The following is a 26,028-nucleotide window of genomic DNA, read 5'->3' as shown; positions in this document are numbered from 1 at the left end:
TTTCTATTTAGTACGACTTCACAGTAAATAACAAGGCAAATCATGATATATAGATATTTTTTATTACAATGATCATCTATCTTAGCCTTATATTCCAGTTTGTACATTTATACAGATTACAGATAACAATTTGCTTACAATACAGTGACCCATAAATACACCACTCAACCAGGCCCTTTAATACACACAGTGTTCCTCTTATGTTAGCGCTGCACATGCCTGGAAGAAAACACATTTGAAGAGCTAGGGTCAGAGTCAACTGGTCCATTTCTGACACCCTTGTGGAAATATGGCTCTGTACCAACTGCTAATGTTAATACCATTTTGGTACAGATCATGTCATGAAATCAAGGGTATAAAAATAGCCATAATGTCTTTTAATTCTACAATATATACATCAATATCTTCACTGTTAAATAAAGACAGTTTCGATGGTGGTTTATAAATATGTATTGCTCTAAAATACTTTTGTTACTTTACTGGCAATGTTTGCAATGACATGCGTACACTTATGATGACTCGTGTCGTACACAAACATATTGGTAAATGTAGTGCTGTGAAGCGTTTAGGAGCAAGCAGACTGTTGAGAGGCAGAGGTGAGTAGCAGAGCATTACCCAAAGATAAGGATAAGAGGGTAAAGCAAGTCTAAGAAATGATACAGTTTTTCCCCTTATGCCCTTTCTTCTTTTTGGACTTAGTCCGTAAGCCGTAAGAAGGAGAAGACATGCCTGCCACAGGACTAGGCAAGTCCTCAGTGTAGTAATGTCTATGGGGCCTGGGCTGAGGGATGGGCTGACCCAGGAAAAATCCTTCTTCCTCAGAATCAGATGAGGAAGAAGAGCATGTAGAACACCAGTCATCATCATCCCCATACAGCTCCAATAACCTCCCCATGGCTTGGCCCTGTAGCCCATAGTCTGACATGGCAGCAGGATTTTGGTGGCCTTGGAAGCCTTGGTGCGCATTCGGGCCGAGGCCATTCCCCCTATGGTCGAATTTGTGGCAAATCTTGGCCTTCTCCTTTGGCAGAAGGTTTAGAGCGTTGTCGGAGCGAGATTTGCGACTGCGATGCCTCCTGTTGTGGTGATGCTGGCGACCACTCTGAAGTTCCTGGCCCTGCTCCTCAAAGTGGTACACTCTCCGGCGAGTTCGCTCACTCATAGGTGGTTGGCGCACTGGGACATCGCAGTAGTGGCCATTGTCCACCACGTCATCAGAGAACTTGACTTGCTGCTGCCTGGATTGTGAACGAGTCCTCCTTAGGGCAGGGACATGAGGTTTGGGCCTACTTTCTGGGAGAGTCACCTCTTCTTCTGGAACATTTTCCTCCTCCGGCTCGGATACAAGGCTCTTTAGGGAATTGACACTTCTGTGTAGCATAGAGGAGTTGAGGGTTCCCATATTACTTGTTTTCTCACAGTCATCTGCCTCCAGGTCATGGAAGCCTTGCAGGGAATATACTGAAGGTCTATCTGTCCTATCACCATCAACCGAGGCCCCTATAGAGGAGAGTGACACATTTGTAAATGTTTGCACACAACAATCACTGCCATCCAATACAATATGATTTACTATGATCTGATACATTGTGTCATATCTACTCACCGGTAATATTTGAGAGTGCCAGTGAGTCCATAGAGTCTCGGACACTCTGATCTGTCTTCTTGAACTCATCTGTGATGCACTCCAAAGAGTCATTATACCATACGGGCTCTTCTATCTGGAAGCCTGCTCCAGCCCCATGATCGAGCTCCAACTCCTGGATCTTTCTGCTGCTTGCTGGACCCGGATGACTACCATAGGCTGAGTCCCCAAGCCCGTCCTGTGACTGGGCCCAGTACATATCAGCCTGGTACTTCTTACTGGCCAGGCTCCCCCTTTCTCCTCCACCAACATGGCCAGATTTCGATGACTCCTGCTTGGACTTGGCATCCTTTTGGGTGATCCAGAAATCTGCAGGTCTGGATTCATTTGCTTGCTGGAAGACCCCATGTTCCCCAAACTTTAATAGCAGCTGAGTCATGTAGTCTTCATGCTCAGCCCACTCCTCCTCCTGGTCCTCAGATGCCTCGGTCTCCTCACCACGTCCCCTCCAGAAATGCTCATCTGATAAGTTCACATGGGCAAGCTTGTTGGTCAAGGTGTCCTCCACGTTTTCACTCATACCAGGGAACTTGTAGTTGACAGAGGGTGAGAAAAGGAGGGACTGTCGGCATTGGTCGGCTGAACGACTGCTCTTGCCCATGCGCACACTGCGGCGGGATTCCCGTGAGCGTGCTGACTGGAAGGCAGAGTCTGAGGAGTCAGAGGCATGCACGTCTTCCCCAAGACTGCAGGCCTTGGAGCAGTAAATCCGACCCTGGTGTGGCAGAAAGGGGCAGCCCAAAAGAGAGCTCTTACACTGGGCACAGCTGAAGCAGCTTTCAGTGGCATGCCAGTGGAGCCCATCATAGGTCATCTGAGCATGATCAACGCCTGGAAAACAGACAGTATTGAGGTGGTTAGAATTGCTACTTAAGGTCTTAAGACTAAAGTCAAGACAATCATGCCAGATATTTTAATTCTAGAAAATTATCATTACCAATGTGTTCCCCACAGGCCTCACAGTACTCTGCGTAGAGTGACTCAAAGCAGCCACAACAGTAGGGTCTGCCATCCTTCATGATGTAGCGCTGGCCCCCCAGGATTGTCTCACATTCAAAGCAGGCAAAATGCTTCATGTGCCAATGGCGCCCCTCTGCCTCTGTGCACTCATCAGCGAAGATAATCTGAGGAAATAGATGTACCCTGGATAAAACAAAACCGCCAGCTTTGCCCTTCTGGCTGTAATATATATGTTGGATTAGACTCGCTCTAAAAGGCCATACATTTCAGACTCAGAATGTTTTTCTTTCACTAAATAGTTTCCTGTCAGTGTTTCAGTTTTGTTGTTTTACCTCTTCACAGGCTGAGCAGCGTGGTTTGAGTAGCTCAGCATGATGCCTTCCACAGTGGATCTTTCCATCATGGTAGAAGTAGATCAAATCCACCAGCAGTTCGCTGCATGTGGAGCAGGCAAAACATGCCGGGTGCCAGCACAGCCCAGGACCCGCCCTCGAGGAGAACACTGCCATTTCCCCACCATTGATGTTTTCACCGCACTGGAATTTGAAGATATGATGACATGGTTGATTATAACATCCTGGAATGAATGTAATTCCAAAATATTCTGTGATCAGATAATCTGAATCATGCATTGGAGATTACATCTATCACACCACCACTACATGGACAAGGTTTTGGCTTCAAGCCCATATAAGATGTCAATGTTACACAGAGCCAAGCCGACAGAAACTAAAGTATCATATTGAGGGGATGATTATGTGTGGGCAACATTTTTCCTAAAGACAGTCCCCAAGCAGCTAACTTCTTTTCTTTTTTTGATCCTTGCATAACATGAGGAAGGGACTGTTCAAACCAACAGTTTCTGTTAAGGGACTCTTTGATAGAATGTCTGACAATGAGGCCTTTATTACAGCTTTGCCTCTAGGGCTTTAGCACAAACTGGATTCAGATTAGCTAAATATAGTTGAAACAATTATTTTGGGTTTTAAAATCTGGACTAGATAATTGACTTCAGAACAAACGTCACGCTATCCACACTCTCCCAAAACACGGCATATAACAGTTGTAAATAATAAATTCAAGACCGGGAACGTACATGTTCACAAACGCTGTTCAGAACATTTCGAGGCAGCAGTTTCACTGTGCCCCTTCCCAGTGCTTCCTTTTTCCTCTGGACACTGAACATAAGGAGCTCCTTCTTCTCCTCTTCACTGAGGGACTGGCAGTAACGCACCTGGGGGACAAAGTAATACGTTATGGGTATGAAAGCTAATTTCTCAATCATTTACTTCTACATCAATCAGTGGGATTCTCTCTTTTGAAGGCCTTATACTGATTAAAAAAACCTGCTGTTGTTCAAGTTACCTTTTCATTATACATCCCTTAAAAACCCAATTGCAAGAATGTCGGCCCCTAATAAAAGGTTATAAACATAGGTAAGTATAACAGACGGCAGAGTGCATACCAAGCATGCTGAACAAAAGCAACTCTTGACCCCAGCTTGCCCTTCATACACCCCCTACATATCTCCACCCACAGTCCCTGATTGAGAACATCATTTTTACAACAGGCCTTTCTGATGTTTCCCTAAGCCTTAACACGAGGGAAAGCAGACGTTTACACAAACAAGGCTTGTGTTTAGAGTGAAATCAAGAGGACGGGCAACAAAGGGAGAGAGACGGCCAAGTCGAACTGTGGTGCCACTGCTGTGGTGGCATCACATAAAGCCTCTTTCAACCAGCGTCCATCTCCCCCGCTGAGCCACCCTCGTAAAACTCTCCCGGCAAACATCATAAAATCATGAAGTCAAAAGTCACATTGTGCCCACACTACATGCCTACAAGATTGTGGAACAAAAATCCCCCTGTGTGATGTCAACCAGAATGCCAAGGGCACACGTGAGTCGGGTGGCATGGAGATGGTGAGACTGTTAACGCCGTGGGTTTAACGAGCTGCAGCAGATACAGCTACTCAAACAAAAATAAATCTTTTCTGCAGCCTCGGCGTAAATGAGAGGACCTGCTGGGGTGAATTTTATGATTCTTTCATTTATGCAAAGGCAAACAAAATATTCTCACCTCATTATCGTGTGGTGGAAGTTGGTAGAGGAGCTGCTTGATTCTAAACTTCTCTCCGGGACTGTTCACATAGGGGATCTTATCCTCAGGCAGGCAGGAGAAATACAACTGGACCTGGAGAAAATCATGGAATAAGGAGATTAGGCAGATAACACACCATCTGAGCGACTAGATACTAAGTATTAGTTTCTGCTGAAAATCTGAAAAAGCATTTAACAGTTTAATTAACCCTTACTCAATACAAATGAAACCAATTACAAATGATATATTTGCAAGAATGTGTGTCCATTAATTTGGCCTTCGAGATATTTTTTTGTCCTGGAGAAATGTAGCTCTTTTAAAACCAAATCTTCATCCATGTAATTGCAGTCATATATTATTGTTATGATCTTGGACAGAACAGCCCATATGTACGAAAACAAACTCTTTCCAAAGGAACCAGAGAACCGACACATTCATTTGGGATGAGACACATTCTGGGACAGCTCTGTGTAATATCTATGGAAGACTGACTTTTTGTCATGCATTCGTTTTTCCAACCCCCAAAACCAGCTTTATTTCAAAAGTACATCACATAGCGCTCGGATACTCTTTGATGACGGGATTCACTCATTTTCTTCATAAATCTTTACTCTACAAGTCAAAACAGGTCAACAGGTCAAATCAGTTTAAAGGTTGTATTTCCCAGTCATATGCTTGTCTCTATAGGGACAGGACAAAGCAGCCTGTCACTGTGGCACTTTGACCCTTGGGGCTGACCACCAAAAACTAAACTTTTATGAGGGAGGGGCTATTACAGCCGGCTGGATAAAGAGGTGGGATGTGCCAGTGTTGTGTGTTGGGGGGGCTTCCTGCAGCTTTGACCGTCTAGAAGGGGGATAACAGCAATTTACCCTGACAATCAGCCTGACGTTTGCACACTGCCATAAATTATGCACATTTCATGCTGCTATTACCCCTCATCCAGCTCCCTAGGGGCTGGGGAACAGTCAGCTATCACTCAAGCCAAATGTGTCTTCACTGTAATGATGACCAATAACACTTGACCCATTCAGGACAATGGTTGCAGTAAATGCATTACAGTTCAACCATGCATTACTAAAACATAAGGCTCTGCATGTTTAGAATTCAAGGTTCTCTGTTGCTGCGAACCCATCTTTCCTTGCCCACCGCCCCCTCATTGCTTCCATGTGTGTTGTTTAACAAGGGAAGCTGGATGAAGAGGAGGGAGAGAAACACAGAATGAAAAGAGAGAGAAATTAGGAGAGAAGAGAGGGAAAAATGCAGCCGATTTGGGAAAAGTACCACATCACACTGGCTGCCCTGCGGACACAACTAACAGCCCTGCCTGTGTTTGAGGAGGAGAATGCTTGTTAAAAGACGGCCCCTTGATTCCTGATCCTGCCAGCAGCAGTCGGCTCGAACCCACCAAGTCCTCCTTTTAACTGATCTCTGATAATCACAAGCAGATTCTGCCATACCGCAGTTTGTAAATAAAAGTAGACACATCCTGCCTGTAAGAGGCTGGTAGAGCCTGACATGTCTGCCGAAAAACAAAGGAACCAAGGAAACGTTTTATACAACATATTGCCTGTGCCATTAACTTCCATTATCCAGACACTCTAGTTGGTTTGTTATTCAGTGATGTGCTAAATAGCATTTATCTGGGCCAGGAAAATGGGCTAGAAGGAAGTTAAAATCAGGTCAGGGCTGTTTTTACTCTCTGTCAGGAGAATTTACCACTGCTCGATTTGGTAAGGTACCAGAATAAAAAGAGGACAATATTGCGCTGTATGTTTTCTTTGTAGCACAAGAATTCCAATTCCAAACTAAGCAGGCAAAGCTTAAAATGATTAATTATGGCGATATTAAATAGTGCATTTGTAGTAAATCTTTGCTCACCTGCTCAGGCCTAAGTCCAGGTGGTACCCAGGCGTATTCCTCCAGCGCACAGCCTGAGTCATCGTCAGAGGTGGAGCTGCGTTGGAAGCCGGAGGTCAGCTTACTGACTTTGTGCTCCATCATCAAATCTCTCTGGCGTGCCCCGCCTTGAAAGCCAGCCGCCGACACTGACGCACTCGCCAGGCTCATCTGATCCTCTTTTTACTAGACAGACAAAGCGAAATATGGAAGGATGGGGTGGAAGGAGGAAAGAGGAGGGAGGATCGAAAAAGACAAGAAAACAAATTGTTGGTTAACAAGCCATTAGATCAAGCATTACCCACATCATGCTCACGTCATCTAAACCAGTTCTCTCATTCCAATATCATTCGTCTAAATGTTAACCACCGGGTGAATCACACCATTTCTGTCTCTTTCATGAGGCCCACACCCCCCCTTAAATCCCATAATGGTAAATGAGCAAGCTTTTCTTGGTTCACTTATGGTGATGAGTCTACTTCATAAAGACACTCATAAAGAGAACTATACCCTTTCACTGCTATTGTGGTGGCAGTTAAAATGTGCCCTCCTCATGTGGCTTTTGAGGATATAGAGACCATTAGGAAATTCCCAAAGCTTCCTTTACAGTGACGTCTGATCTCATTATAGTGACAATAACAAGCAGTTAGCTATTCATAAATACACAGTGAATTTAGAGTCGCTTATATATATAGGCTTTTGGCAATGTTGCAAAGACCTCACATTCCTTTCCTTTGCTGTAATTCAATTAGCCACCAACCCAAAAGCAAGAACAACACCAGACACTGTTAAACCTTCAGGTTTTACCTTATCTGACTGCGGAGCTTGGGTCTGAATGAGTCATGCTAGGTCATACTTTGTACCAAGAGAGGCCACCACATGAGATCTGATGCTGGCTTGATCAGTTGAGCCTGAAGTCTGTATAAACACAGGCCTGGACTTAAGACAGGGCCACCATATGGGGAATGTCCACAAGCCCCTTTTTCTTTGGACTGTTTGTTTTCCAACCTGCTGCAGCGAGTGTCTGATCGCCCTTTCATCTTTTGGATGGACAGAACAATTCCAGACAGGTGAAATAGTAGAGAGATGAATAGAGGGGGACGTTAATGGATGGGGTCGACGGATACTCAGTTGGACGTTGACAATGCAACAGCAAAAAAGAAAGAGCAAGAAGATCAAAGACTGAAGAAGAAGGCACCCTGTTGATCTATGTTTGTGGTGCCCAGAGTCACTAATGGATTTATTACAGTAGTAACAAAGATGGAAACCAAAAAAAACTAATGCATATTTGAATAAAAAAGAAATGAAAACAAATTAATATATGTTTTACTGTTAAGTCAACTGAATCAGAAACATTTGTTCATGATTTTGACTTTAATTTATAAGAGGCTTTTTTTATTCATTGCGACAAATGAAATGAAATGATTCTCGTTTCGGCTAGTTAAAGATAGTCGTTTGTTACTAACCAAATCACTCAAATACGCCTACTTCAATTCCTGTGCTGCCGTAAGCTCTGCGGGACCAAGAAGACATGGAGAAGACGAATGTGTGTCCAGTTGTGGTCATCTCTCACAGGCCAAGGGCTCTGGCGGAGATCAAATGGGAGCCCAGCCAGCGTCCAGCAGCCCGCCACCTCCCCCCAAAGCCTCTACCCCCTATGGCCGCAAGGGCACCGAGAGCCGCGGAGAGACAGCTGAGAAAACCAGACACACTCGAGTGGTGGCCTTTGAACACCAGCGTAACAGTAAAGGGGCCTGACAATCTGCGCTCTCTCCTGGAATGATATATATGCCACGGAGTGTGCAGCCCCTATGCACACGTGAAGAGGGAATGCACACATTTATGCTGGAGTCTGACTTTAGGCTAAGTTGGTTCAAACACAGATATACAGGGACAAGGACATGAACACCCTGTCAGAGTCAGCTGTACTCTCATGTACCCTGCTTCTTGTTAAGTGACAACTCTTCCTGAGATAGTGCCACACAGGAACCTCCAGTGGGTGATTAACTGCCACACACAATGCATGCCAGGCAAGGCCACTACTGGCTATTCATATCGACTCATCTTCCTCAAGGACAAGTCAGCCCTGTGCCCAGCAACTGGCAAGCCGGCCAAAAGACTATCAGAGTTAAGGATGATGGATAGTGGTGTCATTGGATTCATGTGCTTTCTTTGGAATTGTGCCTCCATTACACCCTAAAGTGTCTTGTCAGGCGGATTGGCTTATCACACGTCCCATTAAGCGCCTCTGATGTCCTGAACAATGGCGTCTTTGTGAAGCGATCCACTAAAGGCCTGTTCCATCAGGAGCCTGTTTATCTCCCTTTAAGTCTCGTTCCTTCTGAAGATGTGGTGTGTTATCTCCTAACTCATGACAGTTAAAGCCCTCAAAACCAAGATAACCTGTCTTCAGATGAGAGGGGGGGGGGGGGGGGGACAGAGAGAAGACACTCTCTTGTTCTATTCACATCTATTGACTTGCAAATGAGACCAAAATAACCAGCAAAAATGTGGCCTTGTTTGAGAACAGCTTGGGTTTCACGTAGGAGATAGCTAACTATAGGCAGGTTCTGTCAGGAGGCTAGAGACCCACAGCCTCACATTTCATCAGGCACAGACTCACTCATGCGCTACATTGGTTAGAAAGATGTTTGCTTTCACATGTTGGCCAAGTCTCTGCGATGATGTCTCACACAGCCAGACCTGACTCACAGGAATGTCAGGATTGAACTTAAGCCAGGGCAGCAAAGACGAATACAGGATGTGCACAAGCTGGTGTCAGGCAAAGCGCCTTTCTCATACAACCACATGTGCTTGCATGCTAATTTTTCCTATAGATGTCATGCAGTTCGGTTCCTCCATACGTAGCCCAGAAAAACACTTGTTTAACTTTTATGAATGACAGAAGCACCGAGCCAAAAAACCTAACCATGCTCCAACTGACCTGCCAACTCACTGACTCATCAATTGTGCTGGCTTTTTAAGTTTTTCTCCCAACAAGGGACCTATAGTTTTAGAGCTTAGTTTTTTTTATCTCCCCCTACTCACTGCTTCACTCCCCCTGCCCTGCCTTCCTCCCACACTAGCCAGACCCCTGCAGTCCTGAATGTTTAACAGCCCCTCACTCTTTTGTAAAGGTGCTTGTTAACAAGGCTTCGGGAGCTGCAGGCCTGCATATCTGACTGATCTGCCCACGGAGGGCCAGAGGGTGGCGGGGGTGCCATCAGACAGAGGCTAAAATGGGGTGACCGACATGTGTGAAAATGTTAATGTGTCTTGTTCCACAAAAGAAGTGAAATGTAAGTCGGGGCAGGTAAAAGTTGGAACACACACTTGCTTTGAATGGTTTTCAGTGAATGAACATTTTAAAACATCCCACAAGATATTTAGAATGAATGAAGTCGTCTGTGTTCTCGAAAAAATTGCACAATGACTCCGATAGTCTTATATTCCAACACGCTCTATTTAGGGTTAGGGTTAGGAGGAGCTCAATGAACAAGCGGGTGCACATTTGATTCATTAAGGAACAAAATAACCACAGATTTGTATGCAACGTTAAAAAAGCACTGCAGAGACTTTGCATTAACTACAGCTAAAGTTATTGAATCACTTTCTGGAATACACACCTCTCAGGGACCTCGTGCTGTGACTGACCGATAAATATATTGTCACTGACATTAATAAAGAGTACTCAACAACACTTAAACAAGAGTCCCCCCAAACTCCAGACACTGGAGCATTGGACTAACAACTCTTGGGAGAGTGCACAGGGAAAATAAGCAGCTTCTGGTCTGAATTACTGTCTATATTCCTCAAGGAAGTGGATGATGGACATGCACACAACCCAACACAGTGCTCTCTGTCAGTTTGGACTGGCCCAACATGTTTAACTTGGCTCATGCCAGCTCAGCCATGCAGGACAGGCTCTACTTGAAGAGAAAAACAAGCTTTTCTGTTCAAAGTCCCTGCTTACTTGAGTTTCAACTCAGACAAATCTGTTTTTATGTCAGAAGAGATATGTCTTAACTTGCAGCCTGCTATTGCTCCCTACTATCCCTGTATACAAAAATATATTGAAATAACAGCCTTTCAATTGTTGGCACTTAATATGTTGTATCCCTGTTGTATATGTTGTAACAAAACTAACATTGTCAAACTGCAGGCCAAAACACATTAGTTAGACAATCGATCTTAGAGAACCTCAAAGCTAAGGAAATCAGAATTTAGGCATTAACTCAAAATCAAGAACATCAACACTGAGGATATTCCTTTTGGGCATTTCTGTCTGCAGTAGATTTGAATCCAATCAGCCTGAAAATGCAAAGGAAAAAAAGCTGGGAACTCTGAGTGTAGCTGACATGAGACCCAGCGAGGAGCTCAGTGTTGAGGTGCTACATGGCTGGAGTTTGGTCGTCTTATTGAGGCCTCCTCTCATGGCCGTGGGAGTGTTTTTCCAAAACCAAATGGACGGGAGTGACATCCCCACAGAGATCCACACTATGGAGACCACCTGCATGCGCTGGCCATGCTGACCTCAAGACTCAACACACGTGCTGCTGTCACATAGCTGACATCAAATACATTTAAACCCCAGAAAGTTCAGTTGCAGTAAAACACACCTGAAACAACTCTTTGAACTTTGGTACCCATCACAACACCTTAAAAAGTCCCTCAGAAGACACTTTGCAAAGTTGCAAAAATCTCCATCTGTACATGCAATGTGCTGTATGTCTTGTGAATCATGCAAAAGACAGATTCATTATTGAACCACCTTGCCATTAAGCTAAATAATCCAAGAGATGTGGATGTACTGAATGTCTTTACTTTACAGATCTACATGAGAGTGGGAATAATGCCTGATTCTACTACCTAAAGACATTTCATGACGAGGTAAGTTGCAATACTTTAAACTCTCTAATGTTGTTCTTTCTTCTAAAAACATAAAAAACAGATTACATCTTCAGTCATTTCCCTGCATGTCTTACCTCAGCGTAGGTCAACTCTCCTGAGTGAAGCAGAAGGATATTATCACCACTATATCCAGTCCTAGATTCTTCTTCAGCCTCTGGGCTCCATATCTATATGCAAGATCCTCAGAACTCTAATTCCAGGACAGAAGCAGTCAGCCTTTCCTATCAGAGCTGTCAGCACAGTAACAGCCCATATCAAAGCCAAGGCTCTATAAAGTCAGAGAGGTGTCTGTCTGGTGCGTGGGAGAGAGTGTCTGAGAGGGGTGTGTGCATGTACATGGAGGAGCTCAACCAGATGGTCATCCCTCCCTTGTCTCTCTTCCCCCCCCTCCTCCTCCCTCTCCCAATCCAGCCCTCCTAACCTCAGCCCGGCCCCTTAACCCTCAGAACAGCCAGTCACTGCAGGGAATGAGCGAGCGAGGCGTCTCTCCTCCGCTGACCCTCCCCTCGTACTTCAAACATATGCTTCCAAATGAGAACCACCGGTAGAGCTCCAGCTCACAGGAACTGCACTTTTAAGTAGCACATCAGTGATGGCAGAGCTCCTTCTACCACACTGACCGCCCCATCTCCACAACAGCTTTCACATGACATTCTTCCCTCTCCTTCCCTATCAGCTCAAAGATGTGGGGAAGGTGGTGAGCATTAGAGTCAGGCTTTGGTTTATCCGGTGGTTTGTCTCTCTTCTCTTGCGTGATAAAATGTCACAAAGTTACAGAGGGCTGTTTTCTAACTTCAGTTTTAGGATTACAGAGTGATTGTTGGATTGAGTGAACACAATATGCTTTATTTATCCCACGATGAATAAGTCATTATTTAGTCATATTATAGTCAGTATATCAGGCCTTTAATATATGATTCACAGGAAAAAATCTAATCTGATATTATCTGTTTAAGTGAGGGTTCAAATGTCCATTGACCAAAAATAAATTGAAAAACCAATTTATCAATTTGGTCACTTACAAATATGTACTTGTTCAATTCTCTCAAATGTGATGATCTGCTCCATTTCTTTCTTTTCTATTAAATGTAACTGAATATGTGTTTCTGACTGCGAACTTGTGATCTTTTAACTGTTTGTTGCATGTCCAAAAAATAACTAATCCAGAATATTAGTCTTTTGAAATAAACCTTAGACAAAACATCAAAAGAGATCAACACATGACATCACATCACATATCATCACATTGGCCATGTTTTCTGTTTGCCTTAACCGTGCACTGGTAGGACCTTAACTAAACTTAAAAACATGGTCTATAAAACCCAAAGTTACATTATCCGCCTGCCCAGTGAAACTCCCCGGGACGCAGTTGACCTCTGCCTCTCCTTCAACTCTGCAGGAATTTCCGAACGTGATTCTCTTCCTGTTGCCTCAGAAAACAAAAGTGACCAGTTCAGGTCAAACTTTGGAGAGTTGCACCTTTTGTGGTTGTTTGGTCGCAACAGTGTCCAAGTGTTACTTTTCTCCAAAAGGACATGTTTTATAGATTACAGAAATCGTTTCCAAGAGGAAAAGTTCTGCCATCCTTTTAACATAGCCTACTTTAAGACTGTAAAACAAAGCAATAGAACATTTTAATAGGAAGCAAGGGATCTATTAAACAGCTAGAAGTGGTTTCTTTATTAACATTTTAGAAGCTGTTTAATTTGGTGGAGCTGACGTCAGGATGTAATTTGGTTAACTCCAACACATGCGTGAAACGTTGTCACTGGGGGGTGTTTAAGTAGGGCTGATATAACAGGGTTCTCTAAGTTCAAGCAGAGAAATTGTTTGAAAAATTTAGGACAACAAGGTTAACGTTAGGATTTGATAAATGCGTAATTTTCTGACAATAATTTGAAAATGTGTCCCTAGTCTCCTCAAATCTGATCACTGCTCATGGCTGATATGATGGATAACAGAACATTTTTATTGTACAATACAAATACTAGCTTACAAAGAAGGGCCAAAGCATTGCCAATCATTCCTGATTTACCTCTTCTGTTGATGACTGACAGCTTCTGACTCTGTTTGCCCACACACCTCACATTCACACCTTTACGTGCTAACATTTCACACCCTATGTGGTGAATGGTGTCATTTCACTTATTTAAATAACATAAATGAGAAAGTTTTAACAGGCTGTTCCTTTTTAGCAAATGAGGCAGTACACTTTTTTAAATCAAAACTAGAAAAACACGACTGAATAGATTGATGATTGATATTCTGGAGCTCATGGACTTACATGTAACGTCTGCATAGTTCATGTACCATAGGTGTGTCTGAACAAAGCCATTGTAGCAGCCAAGGCCAGGGAGGAGAGACACTCTTTCACAGCAAAACTAAGGCCATTGTGCTGGTTCAAATGACTCTCCATTAGCAATTCTTAGAGGGGAGGGACAACACAGCATCCTGCCTTCGGAGGGGGCATTCATGAAATGCAAAGCTAAAATGGTAAAGTAATCTGGAGCAGAGCCTTTTCAGCAACGCCAGTATGAGTAAACAGACTGGGTTTTCCTTAATTTCCTTAAAAAGTAGAAGTGATTCTCCTTTTAATTCAATGACTCTCCCTCATTTGAACGTATAGGAAATTGTCTCTTCTCCTTTCAAAGTTGCATATTTAAAAAAAATAGTCAAAGAAGCATAGTTGACATATTTGAAGTTAAAATATAGGGACAACTCACACTGAAATAGCAAAAGAGAATCAGTGGTCTTTGACAATGAACTAAGGTGAGTACAACTATTTAAAGGCATCTGTGGATTATATTTAGTCTCCTGAACGGGAACGTGAATCGGAATAACATGACAAGTCTCATTCAGAGATCACACAACTCTATAGTTAGAGGTAGCAGAATGCACAGTTCAAGGTTTGCCTCGGATGGTTGAATAATATAAAGTTGGACAAGTCATGCATCCCTGAACTTTGACCTTAGAGAGCACCAGATGACCCATAAATCTATGGCCCCAGGGCTTTACAACCCATTGCCCTGTCATAGCCACAACGACCTAAACGGCACATAACACCTGGTCTGCACCTTGTCAACGCTGTAAAAAGAAAAAAGAACGCCCTCTGCTAGCGGCGAGGTAGTCCGTGACCAGCATGCCCTGACAATGACAGGACAGAGATGATCATCATCAGAACCAACGCCCAACGATAAAGCTGCATTCTTCTCTGGTCCAAACACGTCCTTGAAAAGTGGACCCATAAAACAAAGCATCCAGTAAAAGCTCATCGCTGTATCTCACAGAAACATCTATGTGAAACCCTATATGTAGAAATGGACACAAACATGAATTAAAGTCTAAAGAAACCTCTCTAGACGAGACTAATTTGAGTCGCAAGAACTGCCATAAATTGGGGTACCAAAGAGGGCAAAGGGAAGGTCAGTCTCTAACTCACCGTCACTGATGACCATTGTTGAGAACAGCTCTCACTGGTGTGTCAGCTACCTTATAAAAAGTAGGCATTCTCAAGGTTTAAATGACTTGCCAACGGGTATTAGCAGGACACAGGCCCAACAAAAGCCACAGTTATAAAGGCCAATAAAAGCCTATCACTCTACTGTAACAACAATCCTTTTTACGCCTTGAAAGAGGGAGGAAAAGGTCAACTGGTGGAGCAGTCAGCGCATTGATATTGACTTAGCTAGATTGGCGCTGACAAACTCAGGTCAGACAGTGGGCTTGTTAGCCCTATAACCCTCACATAACCCCTTTTACTGTTTCACTCTGACACACTGGAGGCAGCTGAGGGCAGAGCTTAGATTTAAGCTTAGTTTTTGACAGGGGATATTTGTAATAGAAATTAAAGAAAAATATCTACTCACTTAAAACTTGACCTCACCAAAGATGTGTTTCTCACTGAATATTAAAAGTAAAGATGAAGACAGGATGCAAGATTTATTGGACTAAATGACTTCTGAAATGTTCAACTCTATACAAACATTTCTTTTTTTACTTTCCAAACCACAACAAAAAAAGGTCAGATATACTTAATACTTGAGTGCATGACAGAGCTGTTTGTTTAGTTATTTGTTTGAATAAATTAAAGTATGTAGTTCTATTGTTTAAATCCAACAACATAATACTTTAAAAGTTAATGATTTTCGTTTACCCCTAATTGTATAAGAGCAATGAATAAAGATATACTTATCAACAAATGTATTAAGCTTTATTTAATTATCTGTCACCCTGGTGTGTCATGTTTTATTTAATGCAACATGAGTGTCCAGTTCCCAAGCTATAATTCATGACATAAACATCTGTACTGAACAAAGCCTGGTGTCAGCACACTGTTTCTACACGTTATCAAAAGTACACCGCTGTCTAACTGCTTTGCCAAACATTGCAGAGATGTACGATTAGGACAGCTCATATTTCACCCTCAATGTGACACCCTCTCACCTAGTTGTAAAAGCCGGACCTCATTGGGAACAATGGGAAGTGGAGCGACAGAGCTTCTGGAGCTGTTAAAGGAAGGAAGCCTCTTTATTTGAGGACACTATAACTCAACAAAAGCCTGTGGCTGTCTACACACAGAGCGCGCAGAGGATGAATGGGCTGCTCTTACACTACTCACTTGCACTGAGAAAGCACTGGATCAGCGAAGGGAAAAGCCTGCCATGTGTGGTCCCCATGGACAAACTGAGAATATGGACATACAATTACAAAAGCGCGACTATCACCTTAAACCTGTGAGTTCAACTAACAGGTCTTCATTTTCACCTTTTTTAATTTCTTCAATGAAACTGTAAACTGTGCATTACAAAGGAAGCTGTCTTTTGCCGGTTTTCCATCCCTTCATTTCCATGCCAGATGTTTGATCATTCACCCCGTCAATGTCCAGTTTCAACACTTGCGGCCTTCAAGACTCAGGGCTACATTTTTTGCTCATGACCTCACACTTTCAGAAAGTCTCACTCACACACCAGTTAAACCTCACACCTCACACATCTGGGCTTTTCTCTTCACCTTTCCCCTCAAAGTTCAACAGTATATCCTTGATATGGCAAGAAAACTATTTCCTGTGTGTTTCCAGCCCTGGGCTCAAACGGACACATGAATAAGACCGCCGTAACAAAACAGGCAATACTTGGGCTGGAGTGCTATGAGCAAGTCGTTGAAGTAGGGGATGCAGTTTTTTTTATTTTAAAGCAAGAGAAAGTTGGCAATTCCCACACGTGGAAGCATTTTCCTGAGCCGCGCGGCTTCAAAAGGCAAACCATGGAATCCAACAATACTCTGAAACAGTTAAGAGCAGCTCAGTCAGGATCCCACTAATGATTAACATTCCTGGAGAAACACTCCGTTACAGACTTTTTAGACTGTTCTAATTAAACACATGCTCCAGTGCCGCAGCATAGAGGGAACACTGAGCCCTGAGAGCGGGGATGCTTCTTTCCAGCTCTGCTTAATTGGACACAATTTAAGCCATTAAGGTGGTAGTAAAAACAGCAGAGGAGAGGCCCAATGATCTCCTCTGTAAGGCTCCCTGTTGCTCTGATGTTGTTGACCCTTTCACCTCCTCACGCGATTCACATTCAAATATATAAAAATAAATTGTAGACCTCACTCTCACTAGGAGATGTCTGACTGGGGGATTAGTCTTGATTGACTTTGAGGTCTCTTTAATGCTGGTTTTATGTGTTTCCTAAGTATATATATTTCTTAATGAGGGTAGAAATGGGTCATACTATACTTATATCTCATTATCTGTGCATCTGTTTGCCACATTTGCATTTCTCTATGTTTTCTGTGGTTTTTACATATCTATTTGTTGACAGTTGGGAATTGGTGAGGAATGTTTTTTCTCCAGGTAATAAGGTGGGATACCAGAATGAACACAAGTTGAGTAATAATGGTAAAATTTGTTTGACTTTTTCCACCAATTGAGAATTATGTTGGACTAGATTGTTATAAAACCCAAATAGATTTTTGACGATATCTTGCATTTTGTTGCATGTCATTTGCCACACTTCTCATCTCTTTTGGGCAGAACAAATGTCCAGAAACTGAAATAAAAGATGAATAAGAAGAAATAAATTGTACCTCAAAAAACACTTTAAACATGAACTTATCTACAGTACCTTGAAGTATATTTACTTTTTTAAACAGTGTGAAGCACTCTGTCACTCAGACTGACAGTAATACATATAAACAGTACTTTTTGTGAATCTGTCCCCTTATATAAGCACTAAAGCATATGCTTGCCTGTTGACTATGGCCTAAGGGTGGAGCTGAGTGTGCATGTTAGGGTACTGTAGTGAGATCCAATCTGAAGCCCTGGGGAGGCCTTAGTCAGACATGCAAGCCAGACATGGGGTCATTGGTGTCTGGGATCTATGTGTGTGTGTGTGAGTGTGTGTGTATGCATGTCTGTTGTCAAAGTATACAGTATGTGTGCAATGGAAAACATGCAACACAGACACAACTGTCTGCCTTATCAACCCCCAATTAGGGACCCCAGTCCTCCAGAGCAGGGCTTATTCTTAGAAACCTCATATGTCATACTGTTTCTGTCAGCATCAGTGTGTTATTTTTGGAGCTGCTAATACTGAGGTCACTAATGACACCAACCCATTTTCAACATCTTGGGCCAGCATAAAGGAACATGTGACAGAGTGGGCATACCCGCTGCGTGTGTTTTTAAAAATAACAACCCTTTCCATAAAATCTGAGATGCCTTTTCTCTTTAAGTTTTTATTCCTGTCAAACATCATAAAACATTCTCCCTGAATGGTCAAGTGTGTGTGTTTGGATAAGACATGCACACACACCAAGCACACACACTGATGCACACATCTGGTGAGCCACTGCTCTTGTTTTCTTTGGGAGCCCAGCCCCTAACAGGAAGACAGTGCGAGCATAGCAAACAAAAACCGGGCTCTTTGAACCGGCCTCTCACTAGGAGCCGCCGTCAGGTTGTTGTGGCCAAACGAACTGTCTCTGTGTCAGCTCAGTGGGCCCATTGTGGGCCTCAGGCTGCCGCTCTGCAAGACATGTCCTCAGTTGGCCTTTATCAATATTGACCCATCTGCATGTCTTCCCACAACATCGACCTTAACTGTGATGTGTTTCCAACTGCTAATACATTCCCTCTGTGTGAAGAGATGAGTTACATTTTAAAGTAGCATTGCTAATTATAACGGCTGACATAGTAAACCTATAGCCTTTATAACTTGAAGTTAATTTGAGAGAGCGGAGGTGGGTGGGACGGTCCCTGGAGTTAAAATGTTGTTTTTTATGTTGAATACAATGTTTTCTAAATAATAATGAACAGAAAACTAATGGAGCTGAATTATTTGAAAACATGCTTTTTTCCTGGTCTTGCTCAGTTTGAAAGTGAATGTTTTACACTTAATGTTTTCTTGAGTCGGAAATGCTGACATAAACTGATCTTGGGGCAATGTAACTACAACTGCGGATATGAAAAACACTAGATCCTCATATTTTGAATGCTGCGTCTTCATGTTAGACGGCCTACCTTCTTTGTATGAAATGACTTTCGCTGAGCATTAAAGTTTGCATAATGTAAATGGACTCATAGTTGATAACTGATAAGCCTAAATGAAAGACACGTGCCACTTGTCATACATTTCCACCCAGCTTATCATCAGAACCTTTTCTTATTATCCAACTCTTTCAATGTGCAACACTTCTAAGGAATAAATGATTTAATGCTTTAGATGAAATTAGAAGGGGTCTAGTCTAATTATGGAAACAAAGCATACTGTAGTACATATCTGATGAGAGCACTTGCTTTTCTTCCAGTTAAGGAGTTAACTTTGAATTAGCTGTCAGGAACCCCCCCCCCCCCCCCCCCCCTCATGGAAAGAAAAGAAGAAGCAGCAGTTTCAATCTTTTCTCCAGAGGGACGGAAGGGATAAGGTATTGATTTATTTCTTTGTGTTCCTTTTAATCTTCTTATGATGTATCTTAGAGGATATTTCAATGCTGTTATGATTGAATCCAGCACAGTGTAATTTGGGAATATGTCTCGTATGCATTTGTTTCCAAACCTGATTTAATGGCATGGTAAAATATGACTGGATGAAAGTTCTAATGAGGGAATGTTCATAGAGGAATACTCTGGCAGACATCCAGAAACTGTCCCCACTGTCTGCAACTAACGTTCCTGAAATACCTTTGTTGTCAGTCCAAAAATCCCTTGCCCCGCAGGGTTCATTTCTAAACCCTGTTGACCTTTTCCATATCATCCACGCTCACTGACCTCACCCCTGTGACAATGCCAACAGGGAAGGAGGAACAAGAACCACAGGAAGGGGAGGGGGGTTTGTGTTTTGCATATTTCCAGCCGTGGGTCCGGAAAGCTTTAACTGAATCCCCTGTTGTGTGCCGGGGAAATGAGCTGGGCTTTTTAATGACTATCTCAGGGTAATATGTTTTCTTTTGCTCCCAGCCCTTGGTGCTGTGATTGCTTGGATGGATCCCTATCGATGTGCAGGACAGAGGAGAAAACATGCCCCTCCTGCATGTCTGTGTCGGGCTGGGTCATAGGAACTTTCCAAAAACTCCAACTGACATTCGGCCTCTCTGCATCTGCTATTCCCATGTATCAAAGACAGACAATGTCGATAATAAGCACTTTTGTAGCGCTGCACTGTGGTTATTACGCAGGGCTGAGCATCATGCCTAAACACGGCGGTGATAATGAAACATGTGTGTCAAGAATGACTTTTATCATCGCGGTGGTCTGACGGTTAGTCCCGCAATTATGCCGTGTGGTTACCAGAGATCTGCTGGAGCCAAACCCGTTTCCCTCTAACATCATCCTGCAGCTCCTAATAAACAGTCTGGAAGCGCTAAATCACTATACCTTTAATCACTTTTGAATAATGCTTAGCATGTGGATCCAATGTGTGCCACTGCTGCAGGCGAGGACTCTCATCCATTATGCCGTTAGAAGGTTACAGGATGGGGGATTTTATGGCATGGAACGGACAGCGGCGTGCACACTGTTTATCCCGATCTCTACAACCACAGTGCCCTAAATTTGACCATCCAGGCCATCGTCCATTCAGCTGGGCCTGATGACCACAGATTCAGGGACCACCGGCGTTTAAACAAGACATATTTCATCGAGCCTCCTGCCAACCTACCACTAACAGTTTACAGTCAATGTGCTCTGCTCTCTGGAGTTTGTCTATGGCAACCCGACTCCATGCCACATCTCCCCGTGCAGAGCCATGAAAGACTGGCCTCCTCTGACAGCTCCTCACAACACACGGCCCTGTCCCGCTCTGCTTTTAGCTCTGCTGCGGTGAGCTGGACCACGTCTGGGGATAAAAGGCTGCCAGAGTGTTTGGCTTGCAGGCGATTTACACGGACGCAAGGGTGATTCATTCTAACTTTGAACAAACAGGCCACTGTGTACATTTCGATGGTACCGGGCTTTTAAATCAACAGTGGGGAACGTATACATAACGGCATTGGGACGTACATTCTGCTCATTCACACTCAGCTGCGTGTCTGTGTGTAGGTGTCGGAGAGTCTATGTGTGTGTGTTGGCCATACACATAGAGGTGGTCACTTTGTCTCTGTCCACCTTCTTCTCTCAGACAAACACACACTCGCACACAAAGACATGCCCCGCTGTTAATGTCTGAGACTGGCTTCATGTCTGCGATTTGTTTACACCTCCATCATTCTTGCACTAATCCTATGACACACAAGGGGGCTAATGTTTGTGTCTCTAGATTAAATATGCATTATGAGATGCTAATATAAAAGAGGCAGAGTCCTAAATTCTCCTGTCATTATGCACTTTCGTATTAATCATCAACATATTTCCCTTTATTGAGCGGGCACTTTTTAAACACCAAGTATGCAGACAAGGATCCGAGCTGTTTTGTTCTGCTGTGTCCAGGAACATTCAGCATGCTATTTTATCTTTTTAATCCATCTTAAGTCTTTTGTTCCTTAAATTGCACCTTTAAATCATTTGGAGGCTTTGAAAATAACACATGACCAAACACTGAGACGTGAAGCTGCTCCACAAATACCACTTTTTGTGGCTTATTGTACACCATTTATTCTACAATAACTTAATATCCTCATAGATTTCCCACCTACAGTAGGTAATTAAGAGTAAAACCTTAGCCAAGATCCCACTAACACATGGCCTGCTATATCATTTCATCATTTAAGTGCAGCTGTGAATCATGGTTTCAGTAGATGTTGCAGATGTTAAGGGGACGGGTGGCGCAGTGGTCTGTGTATCTGATCATCAGATCAAGGGGGATCAAGTTCGAAACCCGCTGCGTCAGGCCGCTGTGTCCTTGGGCAAGACACTTCACCTGGATTTGCTCCAGTGGGTATTGTCCACAATACATGTATGATACTAATGTGTACTTGTAAAAGCGCCTCTGGACGGTGTGGCGCTGTGCAATGATCATCAGATAAAGGGGTGAAACCTGCCACCGCTGCGTCTGTAAAGCCGTTGTGTCCTTGGACAAGACACTTCACCTGAACTTGCTCCTGTGGGTATTCTCCACAGTAATGACCATGATAGGTGTATTTGTAAAGCACTTTGAGCATCTGGAAAATAATAGCTATAATAAATGTCAGGAATTATTATTATTATTATCTAATAACATTTGCAGGGGAAACATTTGAATGACAATACAGAACTTGTATTCCTGCATAAGGTGCTGAGTCTCAGATGCGGGCTATTAGATTTGTGTATGTCAGTACTTACAATGACAGAGTTTGAATACAAGCTTGTGTTAAGCTTACAAAACACCTCAAATGTTTTAGTTTTTTTCACATTTATTGAGATACAAATGTGAAAGTAGTTTAGATTAAAAAGCAAAAGCTACTGATGTGTTTCTGTGTCTTCGAGGCAGTAAAGGCGTCAACCTATATTCTAGCCACTAGGTGACACCATTTCCTTGGTTCTCAGCTGAGCCCTCCCTGTATCTATGTCAATAACCCTCTAAATCCCTCTGAGTCTTTATTTATTTACCCTTCTCCCTTACTGGCCAAGACACATTGATATATTTGTGATAGGAAGGTTACACATTTTGTAAAGTGCTTCTAATGGAAGTGACCACGTTTCAAAACACATTCCAGTGAAATTACAGCAACATTTTAACCTGGCGAGTCACACTTTGAAGTACAACCGCTGACATTGCGCAGAACCTGCAGTTCTTCCTTTGTACTGTCAAAGTGCTCCAAGGTATAATTCAATTTATTTAAACACATTTTCACTTGTGTTGTACTGCAATACCTCAAAACATTTCCACAATGTATCCAAGGTATCTATGGCATCACCTAAGTCTGTCCTCTCACCTAGCTGTCAGGTTTCAAGATGAACCTTCCTGGGATCAGCAGCGCGTTTTTGTCAGCTGTGGCCATAGTGACCAGTCTGACTCTGCATGCACTCTGTTGGTGGGTCTGTCATTCTGGCAGCCCCCAGGAGTGCATTCACAGTCTTGATGGCTTAAGGTGATGTTTACTGTGTACCAACGAGAGCAAAATATTATCTTGGTTAAATATAACATTAACTGCTCTCTTGTGCTTTTTAAGTTTGGCACTTTCGAACACAGCTGAGAATGGAAATGTTTAAAACTTGAGGGTGTTTCATTGTTCTCCAAAGGAAACATTTTATGACATGTTTAGCTCTGTGCGAGGTCAAGAAGGAGGGATGAATTTACTTAAGCAGCGTTATTTGTATTTTAAGAGCTGACTGCTATGCACAAATGTTCACACTATTAAGTCATTAATGCTCAGGCTTAGACTGTAAGAATAGTTCAGTTTTTTATTTGATTTTTATCTTGAAACAACAAAGAGTGCATATCACACTGAGAGGCATGAAACCTGACTCCAGAATGTTCTTTCTAAAAGTTAGTTTCTATAAACAAATAGCAATATGTATTCACTTACTACAATCAAACATTTCGGGACTAAACTTGGATTGAATGATTTGTAAGAAAGAGTATTTTCTGTGGTCTAACCGTTTACTGCCTTGTCCATCATGGTTGGAATTGAAGAAAGTGAGACTGACTTCTCATACTGTATGTGGCCGGGGTGTGTGACCACATTCGCCCCCACTCAACAGCACTCCTGACAGCTATGGAGACCTGCACTGGCGGACAGGCAGCGGTCACCAAGTGGCGACCAGTTGTCACCAAAGTGACAGGCGACAGCTGAGTCCATACATCTGGAGGCCCGGGGGACTCCACACTTCAAGCCCCATGTCTCTGACACAAGTTTTTCCAGCGTGATCGGAATGAGGTAACACGCAGAGAAAGTGAAATGTGCCTAAGCAGTTTTGGAAGACAAGGAAATTAAACCCAGTTTGATGAATGTATGGTGTTGAAACAAGCAGCATATGACCTATTTAGGGTATCGATTCAATTGATGGAAGTTGGATTGTTAAAACTTTAGAATATTGACGAAAACCAAACCATTAAGGTCGAAATGTCTTCGTTTTTGTACCACTGTAACTTTTCAAGCAATTTCGTTGGTTATAACAAAACAAATAGATTGCTGCAACTAGATAAATCAATTAAAAGTTGCCTAACACCCTGAACTAAAGTCCAAAAAACACTGTTAAAACGAACTAAATAACTCTTTCCACTCACCAACGAAGCGTTCAGTCGCAGTAGACCGAGTATCCAGAACCAATATTCCCGAAGTGAGAAAAGCAATTCACGCTGCGTCTCATTGGCATGGGATGAAAAGTCCAGAGGATGCACCACTGTGCCGCAAATGAACCCGGAGCTGTGCAAAGCTATAATCTTAAACTCCAAATTCTGGCTGCATTGGAGAGGAGCACGACTAGAGAGCTGGGTCTGACTTTTCCCGCTGTCACCACATCTCAGTCATTACAACGGCGCACGGTGCGCTATGGTGCTCCTCTCGGCAGTCCCAGTGAAATGACATTAGCGTTGCTCCCTGCCTATTGGTTTAAACAAGCAGCCCCCACCGATCCTGGAGAGAAGGACCAGCCTGGAGCACAGTGGACAAATGCTCCTGAGTTTAACTCCTGCTACGGCAACGAAGAGTTTGAAAAGTGTTTGCGTAATTTAAGTGCTTGAAAAAACTACTAAGTGAGTTAATCTATTCCTTTTGCCTTTAACTTCAAGCGACCCTTACCTATATGAACCTTTACCTATCCAGGTTATATTTAGATCAATACAAACGTTATGAACTTTAAAAATTAATGTTTCTCTTTTTTAAATATTAAAAACACTACTGATTCATATTCATGGTTTCATTAAGACTTTATGTATACCAACTCCATTTGCACCAATGTCCAAATAAACAATTTGTCACTTAGTGTGAAAATGTTAAACATTTTTGCAAACTATTTGTCATACTTACCACTAAATATAAATGATCCGAATGTGCTTTATGTGCTCCCACACAGACTGTGTAATATGTACAATATTGATGTAGACATTATCATCATCATAATCATTAAGAATTTGAAAAGAATTGCCACCATCCATACACCAGTGCATGAGCAAAATACAATGGCAATTATTCATCTTTGTGCTGAAAAGCTTGTTTCCTGTAGATTGTATTAGCCCACATTTTTGTTATGTTTATGACTTGACTTTGTGGTTAGTGCTAATCACATGATTGGTTGTCAGCACATGACCACCTCAATGAAGCTGAGATAAGAATTTTGACTGGTGGACCTTTAAAGAGCTCTCTGACCTCATGTGACCCAGATTAGACACTGCGCACCCAAACAACTCAACCGAATCTGGATCATTTGTCGTTTTTGAAATCAGGATCTAAAGGTGTATTAGGGATTATGCCGTCTCTAAAACATGCTGGCTGAAACATGAAACATAAATGTGACAAATGCATCGATTTAATTGCGTGCCCTTTGACCTTCATGGCTCTCCCTCACTGGAACAGACGCTACATCTCTGATTGACCTCGGTAACAACTCGGTGACCGTCACATAGATCTGTGTGTGTGAACGCATCTTAATTAAGAACAGATTTTGCGAGCTCAAAACCTGTCAGTCATTCTCTACACAGCCCTGGCATTAAGCAATGGAACACATTGCAGTGCCAGATCTTATACGGACCAGATGGACATGAGCTACAACTTGGTACCACACTTCACTGCTAACACTCACTGTGTATATTCTTTATCAGAGCTGCCGATATGAAGATAGTCCAAATAATTAAATCACATCTAATAAAGGTATTAATCACACTCATGAAGCCCATCATTTCACCTCATATAGGCCATGTCACCTGTCATAAAATCTATATTAAAATAACCGTAAAATATTCACTTTTATTCTTCCAATTTAGAATCAGAGCTAAGAGTTTTAGATGTACATCTATTTAACAGAATCAGAATACCTTTATTCGTCCCACAGAAGGAAAATATATGATATTCTCCTTCTTCATATAAAAACACAACTGAATATTGGTGTATAACAGATAGATTTAGTCTAAAAAGCAACAGTACATGCATTATATTCAA

General features: G+C 42.7%; 1 protein-coding gene across 2 annotated transcripts; it reads right to left on the bottom strand.

Annotated features, from left to right (window-relative positions):
- Positions 1 to 43: 43 nt before the first annotated feature.
- On the bottom strand, positions 44 to 24,441 carry prickle1a (prickle homolog 1a). 2 transcript variants are annotated; one of them, XM_079683538.1, is made up of 8 exons: positions 24,159 to 24,441; positions 6,586 to 6,789; positions 4,684 to 4,797; positions 3,702 to 3,839; positions 2,938 to 3,141; positions 2,583 to 2,769; positions 1,607 to 2,476; positions 44 to 1,500 (listed from the first exon to the last, which is right to left on the bottom strand). In XM_079683538.1, the coding sequence occupies exons 2-8, from the start codon at positions 6,772 to 6,774 to the stop codon at positions 647 to 649; spliced, it is 2,556 nt and encodes an 851-aa protein (XP_079539664.1). In that variant the 5' UTR covers positions 6,775 to 6,789; positions 24,159 to 24,441; the 3' UTR covers positions 44 to 646. The 2 variants fall into 2 exon arrangements, with proteins under 2 accessions (XP_079539664.1, XP_079539665.1); XM_079683539.1 differs by lacking the exon at positions 24,159 to 24,441 and adding an exon at positions 11,589 to 11,938.
- Between the last annotated feature and the right edge of the window lie 1,587 nt (positions 24,442 to 26,028).

Source organism: Notothenia rossii (assembly GCF_949606895.1).
Source record: "Notothenia rossii genome assembly, chromosome: 5".
Classification (NCBI taxonomy): Eukaryota; Metazoa; Chordata; class Actinopteri; order Perciformes; family Nototheniidae; genus Notothenia; species Notothenia rossii.
This window is presented reverse-complemented; position numbering and strand designations above follow the sequence as displayed.

Excerpts from the sequence above, each read along its gene's own strand:
- prickle1a (XM_079683538.1), bottom strand. The coding sequence starts at position 6,774 with ATGAGCCTGGCGAGTGCGTCAGTGTCGGCGGCTGGCTTTCAAGGCGGG. Across the intron at positions 2,770-2,937 it reads GCTGCTCAGCCTGTGAAGAG|ATTATCTTCGCTGATGAGTG; the intron begins GTAAAACAACAA and ends CTATTTCCTCAG. Across the intron at positions 1,501-1,606 it reads GGCACTCTCAAATATTACCG|GGGCCTCGGTTGATGGTGAT; the intron begins GTGAGTAGATAT and ends TCTCCTCTATAG.